This window comes from Sceloporus occidentalis, unplaced genomic scaffold (assembly GCF_023333645.1).
Source record: "Sceloporus occidentalis isolate IW3139 unplaced genomic scaffold, rSceOcc1.0.p SCAF_9, whole genome shotgun sequence".
Taxonomy (NCBI): domain Eukaryota; kingdom Metazoa; phylum Chordata; class Lepidosauria; order Squamata; family Phrynosomatidae; genus Sceloporus; species Sceloporus occidentalis.
This window is the reverse complement of record NW_028316989.1, coordinates 7,714,936-7,729,176: the sequence shown is the minus strand read 5'-3', so window position 1 is coordinate 7,729,176 and position 14,241 is coordinate 7,714,936. Positions and strand designations below refer to the sequence as shown.

Here is a 14,241-nt window from a genome sequence, read left to right as displayed (position 1 = left end):
GAAATTGGAAAGGGCTCCAGTATCTATAATGATTGTGTAGAAAGGGGGGTTTCTGAAGATGCCAGCCACAGATGCTGGCGAAACGTCAGGAGTAAGCTCTTCTAGAACATGGCCACATAGCCCGAAAAACCCACAAAAACTGTGGATGGCTGCCAGGATGGTAGCATGCACTTTCATTTCAGGCAGAAGTTCATTGAGCATTGGAAACAACGCATAGTTTCTCTTTCAGTGTGTGAGAGCGTGTAAGAATCCTAGCAAGCGAGACAACAGCTTATAACATATTTTTCTTGTTACAGCAATTGGAGACTGAGAGCCTCATTCTGGCCATTTTTAAAATGGCTTCAACTGTGATATGGCTCATTTTGTGTTCCATTCCATCACTCCAACTCAAATAGGATATTATTCAGCCAGGAAGGTTGCTGGCAAGTTGGACAGAAATTATCAAAGGGCTGAAATACTTTCTTTAGCAAGAAAAGATAAAATGTTTAAGACTATTGAAATCACCAGGGTACACCCCTAGAAATCAAGTTTGATTGTTACTCTGATCATGGATGCCAGCAGAACTCATGATACAGTATCGCTTGTTTTGGGCCATTCCAGGATCAAATGCTTTCATGGAAATGATTTTTCACTTCTAAAATATGAATGGATTGATGAGAGGAAAAGATCTTCTGTAAATCTAACCAAGTCTGACATTCAGGTTACACTGAATTTTAATCAGAGTTGTCAGACATTTTTTGGCATGATTAAAATGGATGTAGGACTGACCAAAAAAAGAAGCCACATATGAAAGTTCATAAAGACAGAGGTTTGTGCTTCACATAACTTTGCTTGGAGCACATGGATAATAGGTTAATTTTACAGAGAAATGTGTTGTTAACTGCAATCAATACCATTATTTACTATTTCGGTAGAACATAATCTTGTTAATAGCCCCTTTGTGATTGTCAGCCCCCTGTGTCATGAATTTCAAAAATCCATGTAATGTTTTGAAAAACTCCCAGTCCCAATAGGGCATAAATCTCCACCAAGCATAGCTCCATTTCACGCCCCTCTCCCAGTACATACCAGCTGGAGATACAAAGATGATATCCTCCATCCAGACCTCTAAGAAACCTTCAGAAGGTCCAGCCTGCATCCTTCTGTGTTCAGCAGCAGAAAAACACGATGATGTTGTCCGGCCAGTTATTGCCCTTTCCAAGGCAATGAAAGGCCATGGAGTGCCCAGATGGCAGGCTGTATAGTGTGGGGACACTGGATACCTCTATCCTCAGTGACCATAAAAGGAGATTGGCACATGTAATTTGCCACAGGATTCTAGACTTTGTCTGAAAATAGGTAAATCACCAGTTGTGCTTCCAAGGGGAAGGCATTCTAGAACCAGCGTGCCATGGTCAAGAAGGCTCTCTACAATGTCCTCACATAGGAGATTATCGCACTGCGTTCTGAGAACGTTCCTATCATCACGTGATGAGAACTTTCCTGGAACAGATATTACTGCATTAGTAAACTAGAACGTGATCAGACCGTGATCAGAACTGCATTTTACCGCACAGCGATTCCTGAAACCGTTCCGAGAACATATTCCACCAAGGCCGCCTCCGTCTCCTGATTGGCTGAAAGAATGACAGGCAGGGAGGCAGGAAAGCAAGCAGGCGAGCGACTGCAGTGAGGGAAGGGGGGTGTGTGAGAGAGAGAGGGGGGAAAGGAGGAGGGAGGGAAGGGAGGGAAGAAGGAGGGATCGGGAGAAAGAGAAATGAGGAGAGATGAGCCTTGCCAGTTACATCCCAAATCTCCTTTGCAAGGCTGGGAAGAAGGAGGAGCTCCATGCAGGTCTCTTCAAGCCGAAGAAAAGCAAGTTGCCAGGGAGGGGACTGGGCCAAGGGCAGAGCCCCGGCAGCCATAGCAGCTCTTTAAACCGGTTAGAAAAGAAGAGTCCTCTGCTGTCATCCCAATTCCCCATTTTGGCTGCTTGTCAGCCTTTTGCCTCCTGTGTGTGTGCGCATGTAATGTGTGCCTTCATAGAATCATAGAAACATAGAGTTGGAAGAGACCACAAGGGCCATCCAGTCCAACCCCATTCTGCCATGCAGGAAATCACAATCAAAGCATCCCCAACAGATGGCCACCCAGCCTCTGCTTAAAGACCTCCAAGGAAGGAGACTCCACTACACTCTGAGGAAAGAGTGTGTTCCACTGTCGAACAACCCTTACTCTCAGGAAGTTCCTCCTAATATTGAAGTGGGATCTCTTTTCCTGGAGCTTGCATCCATTGCTCCGGGTCCTAGTCTCTGGAGCAGCAGAAAACAAGCTTGCACCCTCATCAATGTGACATCCCTTCAAATATTTAAACAGGGCTATCATATCACCTCTTAATCTTCTCTTCTCCAGGCTAAACATCCCCAGCTCCCTATGTCGTTCCTTGTAGGGCATGGTTTCCAGACCTTTCACCATTTTAGTCGCCCTCCTTTGGACACGCTCCTTTTTGAATTGTGGTGCCCAAAACTGGGCACAATATTCCAGGTGGGGCCTGTGAGCTTCCCTCCCCGCTTTAATTCTTGTCTGGCTCTTTGCTATGGAATTCTGGGAGTTGTTTGCTTGCTTTTGTGTGTTGCTCCAAACAGAGGAGCTTTTGTGGGTTCCTTCCTGGAGGGAAGGAGGAGAAGGTCCTGGGCATTCCTGCCATCCTTGCCTCCTGCAGGCTGCCAGCACAGGAGCCCCGCTGGACATGACACTAGAGGCCCCCCGCAGAAGCAGCCAGACCCTCTCCCTCTTGATCTCTGCTCTGGCCCCCCTGTTTCCCTCTCTCTTTCTCTCTCTTTCCCTTCTTTCCTCTTCTCTCACTTGTCCCAACTTTCCTCCCTTCCCTCCCTCCTTCTTTCCCCCCTCACACACACACAGCTTCCCTCACTGCAGTCGCTCGCCTGCCTGCCTCCCTCCCTGCCTGTCATTCTTTCAGCCAATCAGGAGACGGAGGAATGCGAGAACGGATTTGAGAACACATAAGAATACCGCACACACCTCTGTTGGAACGTTCTCATCCCGTTCCAGCTCTCTGGGAACACATTCATATCTGTACCCTCCTGGAACACATTTGGAACGCATTTAAGCGTTCTGAGAACCCGATTGGAACACATACTGTGCGGTATACTCAAATGCGTTCCGTTCTCATCACGTGATGAGAACGGTCTCAGAACGCAGTGCGATAAACTCCATTGTGTATTGTTCTCACAGAGGAGGGCTTCTCCAGCAGATCTCCACTCTTGAGCAGATGCATATGGGAAGAAGTGCTCTTTTAAGTACTGAGTTCCCAAACTATGTAGGGATTTAAATGCCATTACTTACACCTTGAATTCAGTCTGGAAACATATTGACAGCTGATATAATTCCCTTTAGAACTCCAAGCTACTCCTGTCAGCAGTCTAGCTGCTGTGTTTTATACCACTTGAAGCTTCCAAATTATCTTCAAGGCCAGTCCCAGATTTCAGTAGTCTAACCAGTAGGTTATCAGTGCATGAACTGCTGTTGTTACTTTATCCATGTGCCATGCTAAAAACTTTGTGTGTGTGTGTCTTTGCACATGCGGATGCACCTTTGTGATCAGATTGCCTTACCTAACGCATACAGATTCATGGTTCTATAGTGTTTAAAATTCTGCTTCTTAAATTGTGCAGTATTTAATGTGTTTTTCAAATTTAAATTTGATTTTTTTTCAAATTATTTTTATATTTCACTTGTTTTCTTATTTTAAATTGTGTTTGTCTTGCATTTAAATTGTTCCACTTGATTTTATTGTAAGCCTTCCCGATATCTTGTGATATGGGGTTGGATAGAAATTTGAAAAAAATAAAAAATAAAATAACATGTCATGGAGAAGGCTAGGCAAGAGTTTTTCTCTGACCTGTGATTTTCTGAATAGAAGAATGTTCATTTATTAATTCATTCCTATGAATAAAGGTGTACCATGTTCTGTGTGCTCCTATTTGTAGCAGGCAGGAGGAGACAAGCAGGAAAGAGTGGCCCAAGCCTGCTCTGGCCAGAAATGGGTCCAAACCCTGCTGACCACAGCAGGCCATATATGCAGGGGCCAGCAGGAGTTGGATTATCTGAGCTTCATTGTGGCTTCCAAATGCTTTGGAGGCATGCATCGTCTAATCAGCATGCCTCCAAAGTAGCCGGAAACTGCTTCATTCCGCCCGTTTCTTTCACACCCAAAACAGTGTTCTCCAAACTATGTCTTTTGGCCTCACTAAGCCCTAATTATTTCTATATACTGACCTACTGTATGTGCACACTTTCGGTTGTATGGAACATTGATAACTGATTGCATGATTGATTTACTTCCATTAGGTAACTCCCTGCTTTTGAACTCATCCATGCAGCCTGACCTGACTGTAAGTAGAACCTACAGTGGACCCATTTGTCTTCAAGACCCCATTGACAAGGAGCTCATGACAGAATCATCCCTCTTCAACCCTTTGTCTGACATTAAAGTCAAAGTTCAGAGTTCCTTCATGGTTTCATTGGGCGTGACTGAGCGATCTGAATATCAAGGAAAAACTCATTCTGGGACATTTCCACATGACAGCAACAGAACCTTCAGCTCCATGCATGCAAAGAACAAAGCCGCATATATCCAAAACTTATCAACACTCTCCAAACGAAATGAGATGAGGGCCACTGGTGTATTTGGCCACCTGGGAGGACGTTTGGGAATCCCCAACTCTGGTGAGTTGCTGTAAAGTGTAGAAATTGTTTAAAATGCATTTAAGAGGTTTATGCAAGCCCTTCTACTGTCACCTAAGATGTGCCATGATAGCGATTTAGGATATCTGTTTTCTCGTTTGCAGTCACTCACATTCTATCACTTTTCTCATTTACACAGGCCAGAGTAATTGTTTCCCCCTTTGATTCCTAGGAAATACTTGTTACCTATCAGTAAAACAACAGATCAGAGTAATTCTGTGGATCATGTGAATGCTTTGGAAATAGTGTATCTTGATTGCAGTAGGGCTACTCACATCATCCCTCATGATATTCTAAAATAAACAACTAAAATAACCTAATTAAAACATTAGAAGGTTACAATTTAAAATGTACAAAAGTTAAAAATATAATCCAACCAACCCCCAACCCCTGCCCCAATAAAACGTTGAAGACGGTCAAATTCAATGAAATTATTTTCTATCTCTACCAACCATGCCTCCTTTTGTCTGAAATTTCCCCCACCCACATAACTATAATTGCATGAAATGTAATGCCCAGAAAGGGCTACAGCTGTGAAGATTTCTGGGTGCATTTTTTAATATGCAAAATCATATTAATTTCAAAAGAGGCTGTTCTCTTGTCACATGAAATAAAAAGGATGTCAAGGTAGCAGGTGTTCCTTTCTTTCTTTCTTAATCAAAGCTAACTACTGGAGTGGCATGTCAAAAATGGAAAGTTGGCCCTTGAGCATCCAGACAGTCAAATGAGGTACTTGCTTTGCTCTGTGAAATGAAGTGCCCCCCCCCCTTTTGATGGCACAGGGTTTCTGTAACATTCAGTCATTACTTTTGACTCATACACTTCTTTATGAATAAAATAAAACAAAATAGGGCAACCAACTGTCGGTGCTTGATTGTGCCACTAGCAATTATGATTCAGGGAACCCACTGGGAAGGCCATCTCCCATGTCCTCACCAAAATGTCTGTGATGCTGGTGGCAGCAAGAGAAAGCCCTCTGCTGAAGATGTTAAAGATTGGTCTAGTCTGTATAGGGAGATACTTTTTTTTAAAGACAGTTTGAATCCAGGCTGCATACTAGCATTTTGAATGTTGTTGTAACCTTTAATTATCCAAAGAAAATAGAAATGGAATAAATATAAAATGTTCTATAAAGGTTTATTCACGTATGTGTATAGTACTAGTGATTGTTTCAACTGAAAAAGGCAAACAGGAAGGGTTTCCTCAGCCTATCTTTTAAATAGGGAGGCCAAAGATTAGACTTGGGTATCTCTTAATGCAAAGTATACTCTTTATCACTGAGCAATATCCCTTCCTCAGTGTGAAACACTAGGTCCATATTTAGTGGAGAGAACACTACATCCAGTAATAGGCATCTTAACAACCCTGGATGCAATCTGAGATATGTATATGTTTGGTTATGCCCTAGGTAAGCTATCTGGTCTCTTTATACATTCTGAACCAGAACAGATCTAGATTTATCTTAGAGATCCCTTGAGCATAGGGCTGCCATAATTGTCCACTTTTACCAGGGACAAAATGTAGGACAAATTCAAGACCAAACTGTAGGGCAACTGCAGGACAAAACTCAGCTCAAAATGTAGGACATTTAAGGTCCACCATTTTTCTTCAATGTCCTACATTTTGGGCTGAGTTTTGTCCTGCAGTTGTCCTACAGTTTGGTCTTGAATTTGTTCCACATTTTGTCCCTGGTAAAAGTGGACAATTATGGCAACCCTACTTGAGCACAAAGTCCAGTGTCTGTTCATCAGCCTCCATGGCAGTGTCTGAGTATGGAAAGCTGCCCATCACTTACAATTTCCCTACAGCTCTCCATGATGATACTAATGGCACTTTAGCAAAATCAAATCTGAAAGTGGTTTTCTCTCCTCATCCACTATTAACCTGTGGCATACCCTTCAACATTTCAAGATGAAGATTGGGACACATGTGGCCAAGCAGTATCATCATGATAGCAAACATTACTAATGAGGAAGAAATTAATAAAACAAATTTGGAGAGCCTGCAGCAGTTTGCCTTTGTCTGGCTGCAGGAAAGGAGAAGACTTGATTCCCCTTCTGTCTTTTCCCCTTTTCCCTTGAGATGAGTGCAAACTACTTTAACACACTCAGCTTGCAGCAAATGGAGTATATTAAGTACAAAGGTGGAAAGGAGGAGGAGGAATAAGAGAGAGAAAGTGGGATCCCCCCCCATAAACTGAAAAGGTGGGATAATATAAGATCAATTAGGACTGCCCTTGCCAAAGTGGGACAATTGGAGAGTATGTTGTACCCAATACACAAAATCAAATAGTAATACTACTACGCACTGTTAACATGCTTAAGTCCCCCACAGCTTCTTAAGGGTATTAGGTTTTGACACCAGCTGTAATTCTGCAATGTTCCCTACATGTTCCTGTGACACATAGTTCATCACAAAAGTCCATGCAATGGAAGGAACAGTTGTCCCCAAAAGTTTTGCTTATCCAGTTCCGTTTTCCCAAATACCCTACATTCTGCTTCCCAGCTTTCTGTTTTGTACTAAAACATGGTCATGTTCTCTCTTTAGTCCATGCAATCTTAAACATCTATTGCAAATTAAAAGCCATCAAATGATTTGAGGAGTCTCACTAAATACTAAGACATAAAGGAAAATATGAGTGCAAGGGATGTATGAGTTAAAATGGAGCCAGGCACCACGAGATAATTCTATCCTTCCAAGGTTATATTCTACCACTTTGGATTGTGTCATATTCTGAAACCTCAAGGCTGACATTTGGAACATTTACAACATTCAAATTATGGAGCTGGAATGGGTGTCTAACTCACCTGGTTTTGTATTTTGTGATACTGGATTCCAGGTAGAATGAAGATTGGGTTTGTACTGGCCATGTTCAAATTCTTTTACTCTAAAGGCATCAGTGAGGCCTGGATTTTGCATCTAAATTTGCATTCTACAGCAAATATAAACATAAGAGGGTGTTTGTTTCTGTATATTCACAGTCCACTCTTGAAATTGGCTCTGGCAGTTTTCCACACTAATACAAGCATTACTATTGTAGGCTATGCTGAGCACTTTGTCTCTTGTGCTTTCTGAATGCTTCATACAACAGAAACCTAATCTTATCTAAGACCTTGAAGAGAGATTGCAATATAAATAGTGTAGTATAAGTAATGCTGATAAATTGGAACGTGATCCATGCCATGCCATTCACATGAAGATGATGAAGTTTCATCTGCTACAAGGCCACAGTGAAGCCATTATGTTGTTTGAGGCTGACAGTGTGCTGAAACTGTGATTCGTTTTCCTTCCAGTGGAGATTTAGAGTGTCCCCTGCTAACTTTTCTTTTCTTTTTTCCCTTCTTGTTACAGGAGTTAGCCTACTGATCCCACATGGGGCTATTCCTGAAGACATATCTTGGGAGATCTACCTTTCCATCAACCAAGGCGAATCCAGGTAAAACTAGAACAAAAATCATGTGCATATTTTGAGCTCATCTGCTGAATAGCAATGTGCAGAAGCAAACAAGGGAAACAAACTTGTAACAGGTAGATAAAGTGATAAAGTGTTGCTTGCTGAGTGCACACAGCACCCAGCAGCTTTTTTATCCTCCAAGGTTTAAAAAATGGAGAATTTTTGTTTCCAAATCCTCTCTAAGGGATCTGGGAAACATTTTTGCCACATCCTCCCCAGCCATTTAAGGCCCATGAGAAAACTCTTAAAAACAAAAAAGGAAGTGAACATATTGGATGTGGTCCACTAAGATCTTCTGGAGGAGTTTAATGTGACCCCCTGATCTCACACAGTTGTCCACCCCTGGTGCAATGCAGCCATAACAGACAGGTGAAGCATCTGTCTATGAAGACATTCCTCCACATGTGAAGTTGAAGGCTTTCATGGCCGGCATGCATAGTACTTTGTGGGTTTTTCAGGCTATGTGGCCATGTTCTAGAAGAATTTATTCCTAATGTTTCACCAGCATCGTTGGCTGGCATCTTCAGAGAATGGCATAGAAGAGATTCCTCCACATACTTAGGAGTCCTTTGTAACCAGAGCTTCCAATTACATAGAAGGTGCCCCCCTTCAAAAAGAATTGGATTCAGCTCCCTCTTCAGGTGTCTCAGTTTTCTTTCCATGGTCTTCTATAAACCCTTGTGACTCTCTGTTGCTTTTTCCAATATGCTAATGCTTTTCTCAGTCAGTTGCTATTCACACTCTTTAACAATAATTGTAGTATCTCACCAGACACAGTTCAAAATGAGACACCAACAGGGCTCCAGTAACTGTACTTGACGTTTTCATTTCCATATAACGCCCCTGAGTCTAAATGGATCTCAGAAACATTCCAGTGAAATGAAGGCAATAGACAACTAGAGGCACCTGCTGGCCACATTAAAAATGAGTAAAGGCAGGATGCCTTGTGCAGAATGAGTTAGGTATCTTTTGATTCTGAATTTGGAAGGACAGGTTTACAGTATTCCAGCTAGCCCTCTTCGCCATATAGAATCCATATAAGTTGTTTCACTAGGCACTTTTGGCCTCAGATAAGCTTTTTTTCAAGAAAACATGCCTGTAAGGAAATGGGACTATCCTTTTAACCTTTACATGCTTAAACCAGGAGCAACCCATGTCCTCCTTATAAGTCCAAGCCATCTGTCCTACATTGAAGGTGATAATGGTACCTGACCCCTGTTCAGCTACACAAATGACAAGGAAAACATCTCCTTTTTGCTGGAGGGGTTGTGGGGCTACAGATACATATCTACACATGTGGTTGGAATGCCTGCATGTTCAGCAATTCTGGACACATCAATTGATTCCAGACATTATTAAACAAAAGGTCCAACCCACCCCAGAGTTGCTTCTCTTGTCTGTGCAGAAAATGTTTTCCTTGTACAAAATGTTGTTTCCTCCACAAAACACAGAATAAATCTTGAACTGCAAAGATTATTGTCACTCCAGGATTGTTCTGATGTGAGTTTCTTGGAAAATATGTTTTTCTTTTTTTAAAAAAATATATCTATTTTCAATCTTTTTTTTAACAAAAATATTGTTCTTTCCATGTGTACTACTTATATAGTGTTAAAAAGTCTAAATTTGCTATTTTTCCTGGACACATAAACTGATTTTTTTTAATCCCACATCAGTTTTTCCAGTAAATGTCTGGGCCAGATGCTTCTGAATGTTTTGCCTTAACCTGGAGATAAAATACCTCATTAAGTTATGAGGATTTTGCTGGTTGCAATCATATCATGGGTATTTATAAAACTGGAAAAGAAGGCATGATTCTTCTTTTCTTCTTCGGAAGCAGTCTAAGGGATGTCATAACCTGCAGCAAAGTGATAACTTCCTGCATTTCAACACTTCTGTTGACTAATAGCATAATTCCCCCCTTTTTAAAAAGATGTAATAATTCAAGATATTCCATAATGCCAATTTTGGATTGCAGGTTTGATATCTTTAAAATGTTGTTTTCTTTTCCTTCTCACTGTGAAAAAATAATAATCAAGTGAAACGAGGATTTAACAACTTTTGAGAGGTATTGTTATTCTTCAAAAGCAAAGAACAGGGACGTGGGTTCCTAGTACCTTTCACTTTTTTGATTGCATCTGCTAGTGAAAAATCAAACCAATCTACTACAGGTTTGGGAATTTTTTGCTTTTGTTCAGACCCCCCTCAGGGGAGCTATCAATGTACTGCATTTTTCAAGAGCTGTTTAGTTTAGAGCAGACCTGCGCACAATATACAGTCGGAGGGCAAATTTGGCCCCATCTGTAAGTCTTCACAGCCCATTGGGTTGACCTTAGCCTCATTATGTATGGCCTGCCAACTTCAAGATGGCCAAGAAATGTGAGTCAAGAGATTCAACTTGGCATTTCTACTAGACTAACACTGCCGAGAGCTGCATGTGAGTTGAGCTGAGTATCTCCAATATGCTAGAAGAGGCATGAGCTAATCTAAATGGCTCTCTGCTGGCTAAGTGTGGAGAGAGCTATTAAAGAGAACAAGTTATGAATTGGACAATCCCAGCTGAACTGTATGTATTGGTAGGGATCCTTTGGATATAAATTACAAGTTTTTGCAGTGTACTTTCAAATACACACCATATTATGTAATGTCATAGAAACATCTCTAACAGCCATTCCAACCCCCCCCCCCCCAATGTCTTTTGATAACTACTGAATTTTGCAAATTTGCACTAATCTGCAGATGGTCTTATTTACAGACTTAAATTCTTGACAGCTTTCTGACACTACTTTTCAACTCTCACACCACAACAGCCTGTCTGACTTATCTTTAGGCTTAGTCACTTTACATAACTGGAAGCTGTTGTGTTCTCCATCAAAGAAGAAGATACAAAAGCTCCAGGTTTTCAGACTGTTCTAGGATTCAGGATGGCTTTCATTTCTCATTTCAGATGCTCAACTGTTTCTGAAAGCATCTTTTTTCCTGATGGTGACTGAGCCAAGATCACCACAAACAAATGGAGCTAAGTCAGAATTAGAGTAATGCTTTCTCAGTTGGTCATATGAGTGAGCCTATGTAATAAGGGAATACATTTTCCCTGTTGAACTCTGTATTCCTTTGGGAATAATCTGTCAAGGGCTTTGTACTGATGATGGAAAAGGGCAGAGCCAAACAGGGGCATGATCATTCCTTTTTATCTTTCTCTGTCATCTTTTTTCTTACAGTTGGGTCACCATTTTTTATTTTCCACAGTACCCTGAACCTATAATCATTCTGGAGCTGGGGAGGTGGGTTAGCAACAGCCACATTTTAAAAATATGTTTACAATTTCAGTCTGGTGAGATGATGGAATCAAAAATGTTACACATGCAAAATTTCATACTGAAGCATGGGTTTGGCTGCCATGCCTGTTTGTTTGTTTTTAAGTAGAGGAAGATGTCATTATAGTTAATATTGGTGGCCTCAATGAACTATGACTCTCAGAATGCAACAGGAGGCAGCCATAGCGGTAAAAGTGGAATAGCAGCACCATAAGAGTGTAGTGTGGTAATCTACTAAATCAATGACATCCCTGCTTGATTTGATCCTGCAAGACAGTTTTCCAATAAATCAAATTCAACATTTAATGCAGACCCATTCATCTTATTTTTAAAGTGAACAGAACCCTTTGGTTTAAGCTTGCTCCAACTGGTCCCCCCTTCCCCACCTTCCTTTGGTTGAGCTCCTGTAGTTACTTCAATCAGCTGTATTCTCTAATATATTTTTTCTGCCTTCCTTTTTATGTTTCGGCCTTAGTTCAGATACAGTGGTCTGTAAGGCTGGCAAATAATGTTGATCTTTTTCTTCTTGTTGCCTGAGGGCTGCTGCAGATTTCCTTGTTACAGCTCAGTGTGAGGATTGGATTTATGATGCCCATTCTATTCACAGCCCTTGTTTACAAGTTGCAGTGGGAGACACCACACAACATCTATCTGATGTAATTAAATAAGCTCCAACAATGTACTGACAATGTTTGCAAGTGTCCCTCAGCCCTGAATTCCTGATATGTTTTCTAAGCTTGAAGAAGGAAATAATTTACAAGGGATAATTGGCTGATGTTTTCTTTGTACTCGTTTGATTGTAACTGATCTCACTGGAGATCCATTCTAGATCTTGTCAACCGGTCTTCTTTTGGCCATGGAGCATTGCATTTCCTGGATGAGTTTTCTCCTGCTTCAGAAAAAGCTTCGGTGCCCTGGAGAATGCAAACGTCTAGCTATTCTTTCAGACTTCTGACCTTTCCAGGTGTTAGGATACGTGAGACTCCTACATTGTTGCTGAGATTTCACTTTAAGGAAAAAGTACAAAAACTTCAAAATCTAAAGCAAAGATTTATTGGAAAGAGAAGAAATATTGATGAACCAGTGTGTTGTAGAGTTTGGGGTTAGGATTACCTGGTTTCTAATGCTTGCTTGGTTGTCGAAACACACTGTCTGACCTTGGGCAAGTCACGCTCGCAGCCTCAGAGGAAGGCAGTGGCAACCCACTCTGAACAAGTCTTGCTCAGAAAATCCTGTGATGGGTTAACCTTAGGGTTGTCATAAGTTGGAAATGGCTTTAATGACAGACAGCAACAGATATTTTGTCCCAGTAGCTAAGAAAATAATTTCCAAGGAAGAAGTAACCATACAGAAGTAACTGTATGTGGCATGGGGGAGAGATGGAAGCCCTATTCACTTGTTATTTCATGTTCTGAATTAACCCACAAAAAGCAGAGCACCCAAGTCCCATCCCCTGTTTCTTCCTGTGTAGTGCTATCTGTGGATATTCTTTCTGTGAGTCCTAGACCTGGGAGTTTAAGATGCCAGTTCACATGGAAAACATTCACAGATAGCAGTGGATCTCTGCTTCAGTCTGTTGCCTTACATGTATAGAAGGGTGAAGGAAACAGGGAGAAAGAGAGGTAGGACTGACACAATGTTTCAGCATTCAAAATAATATTCCAGAGTGGTCCTCAATTTAGATGCCTACAGATACTTTCCCAAACTTAATCTGACACCCCTTTTAGCTACCCACTACCACCTTAGATAACTCAGCTCCTTTGCAAAACCTTTCATATAGCAACCCCATCTGTTCTGTTGCTTTTTGATCATTTTCAAAAGAAGATTAAGATATGTGAAGGCAGAAACACAAGGATGAACCCAGCTGTTTCATCTGCAAGGGCTCAGTAGAAGCGAATTAAAATGGGTTAATTAAATAGAAGGAGCACATATTTTGTCTGCTGTTTTACTACTTCTGTAGGCTAAAAATGAGGAGTGCAAGCCAGACCAAAAGAACTTTCATAGAGAGCCTTGCTTTCTGAAATGTGAGGGAGAAAAATCAAACAAAAGCAAACTTTAATTAGAACACCACACATTCTTTCTCCTTTTCAAAGAGCTGAGACAGCTGTGACATGTATTCTGACTCCTTTGGTATAAAAGGTAGCTTTATTTTCCCAGCAGTGTAGCAAGTATAAAATCAGATTTAGTATCGGCTTCCCTAGAGCCCAGTAACTTGACCTAGATTTACGCGGCTGAGATGTCTGCCGCCAAGTCATCCATCTTGTGCCCATGTCTTGGATCAAAACTGCATGTTACTATAAAGATATGGCCACCAGGCTTTTCATTTTGCAGTTTACATGCAAGGAAAATGACTTATGAGTTGGTGGAAGGTTATGCTCTATGAGGGAACAAAATGAGGACTTTCTCCACCAAATAAACATTTTGTATCCCCACGTGAAATTTTCCTTTTCTGGCATTCCAGAGTAAAATACACTAAAAATCCCCCACCCCCACCCAGAATGCTTACATTTGCTGTGTTTGCATTCCCTCGGACTTTGCCTAACATTTTTCTTTGGACATCTAAACTCTATTTCTAAATACTCAACTGAAGTTTTAAATTACTACAGTGTTAGAAATTTGGGGAGGGAGGGAAAATTGAATTTGGGGGCAGAAGACTTATTGGGGGGGTGTAATGCCAGTGAGGAGCCAGCATAGAGTAGTGGTTTGAGTGTTGAACTATCATAGAAT

At 41.3% G+C, this 14,241-nt stretch overlaps 1 protein-coding gene across 2 annotated transcripts in view; it reads left to right on the top strand.

Moving 5' to 3' along the window:
* The window catches only part of UNC5D (unc-5 netrin receptor D), a 261,428-nt gene that overhangs the window by 214,625 nt on the left and 32,562 nt on the right, over positions 1-14,241 (top strand). For both annotated transcript variants that reach the window (XM_089537360.1, XM_089537359.1), the window contains 2 exons: positions 4,351-4,728; positions 8,098-8,182. In XM_089537360.1, coding sequence (XP_089393486.1) covers positions 4,351-4,728; positions 8,098-8,182 — 463 coding nt within the window. The remainder of the gene's footprint in view (positions 1-4,350; positions 4,729-8,097; positions 8,183-14,241) is intronic.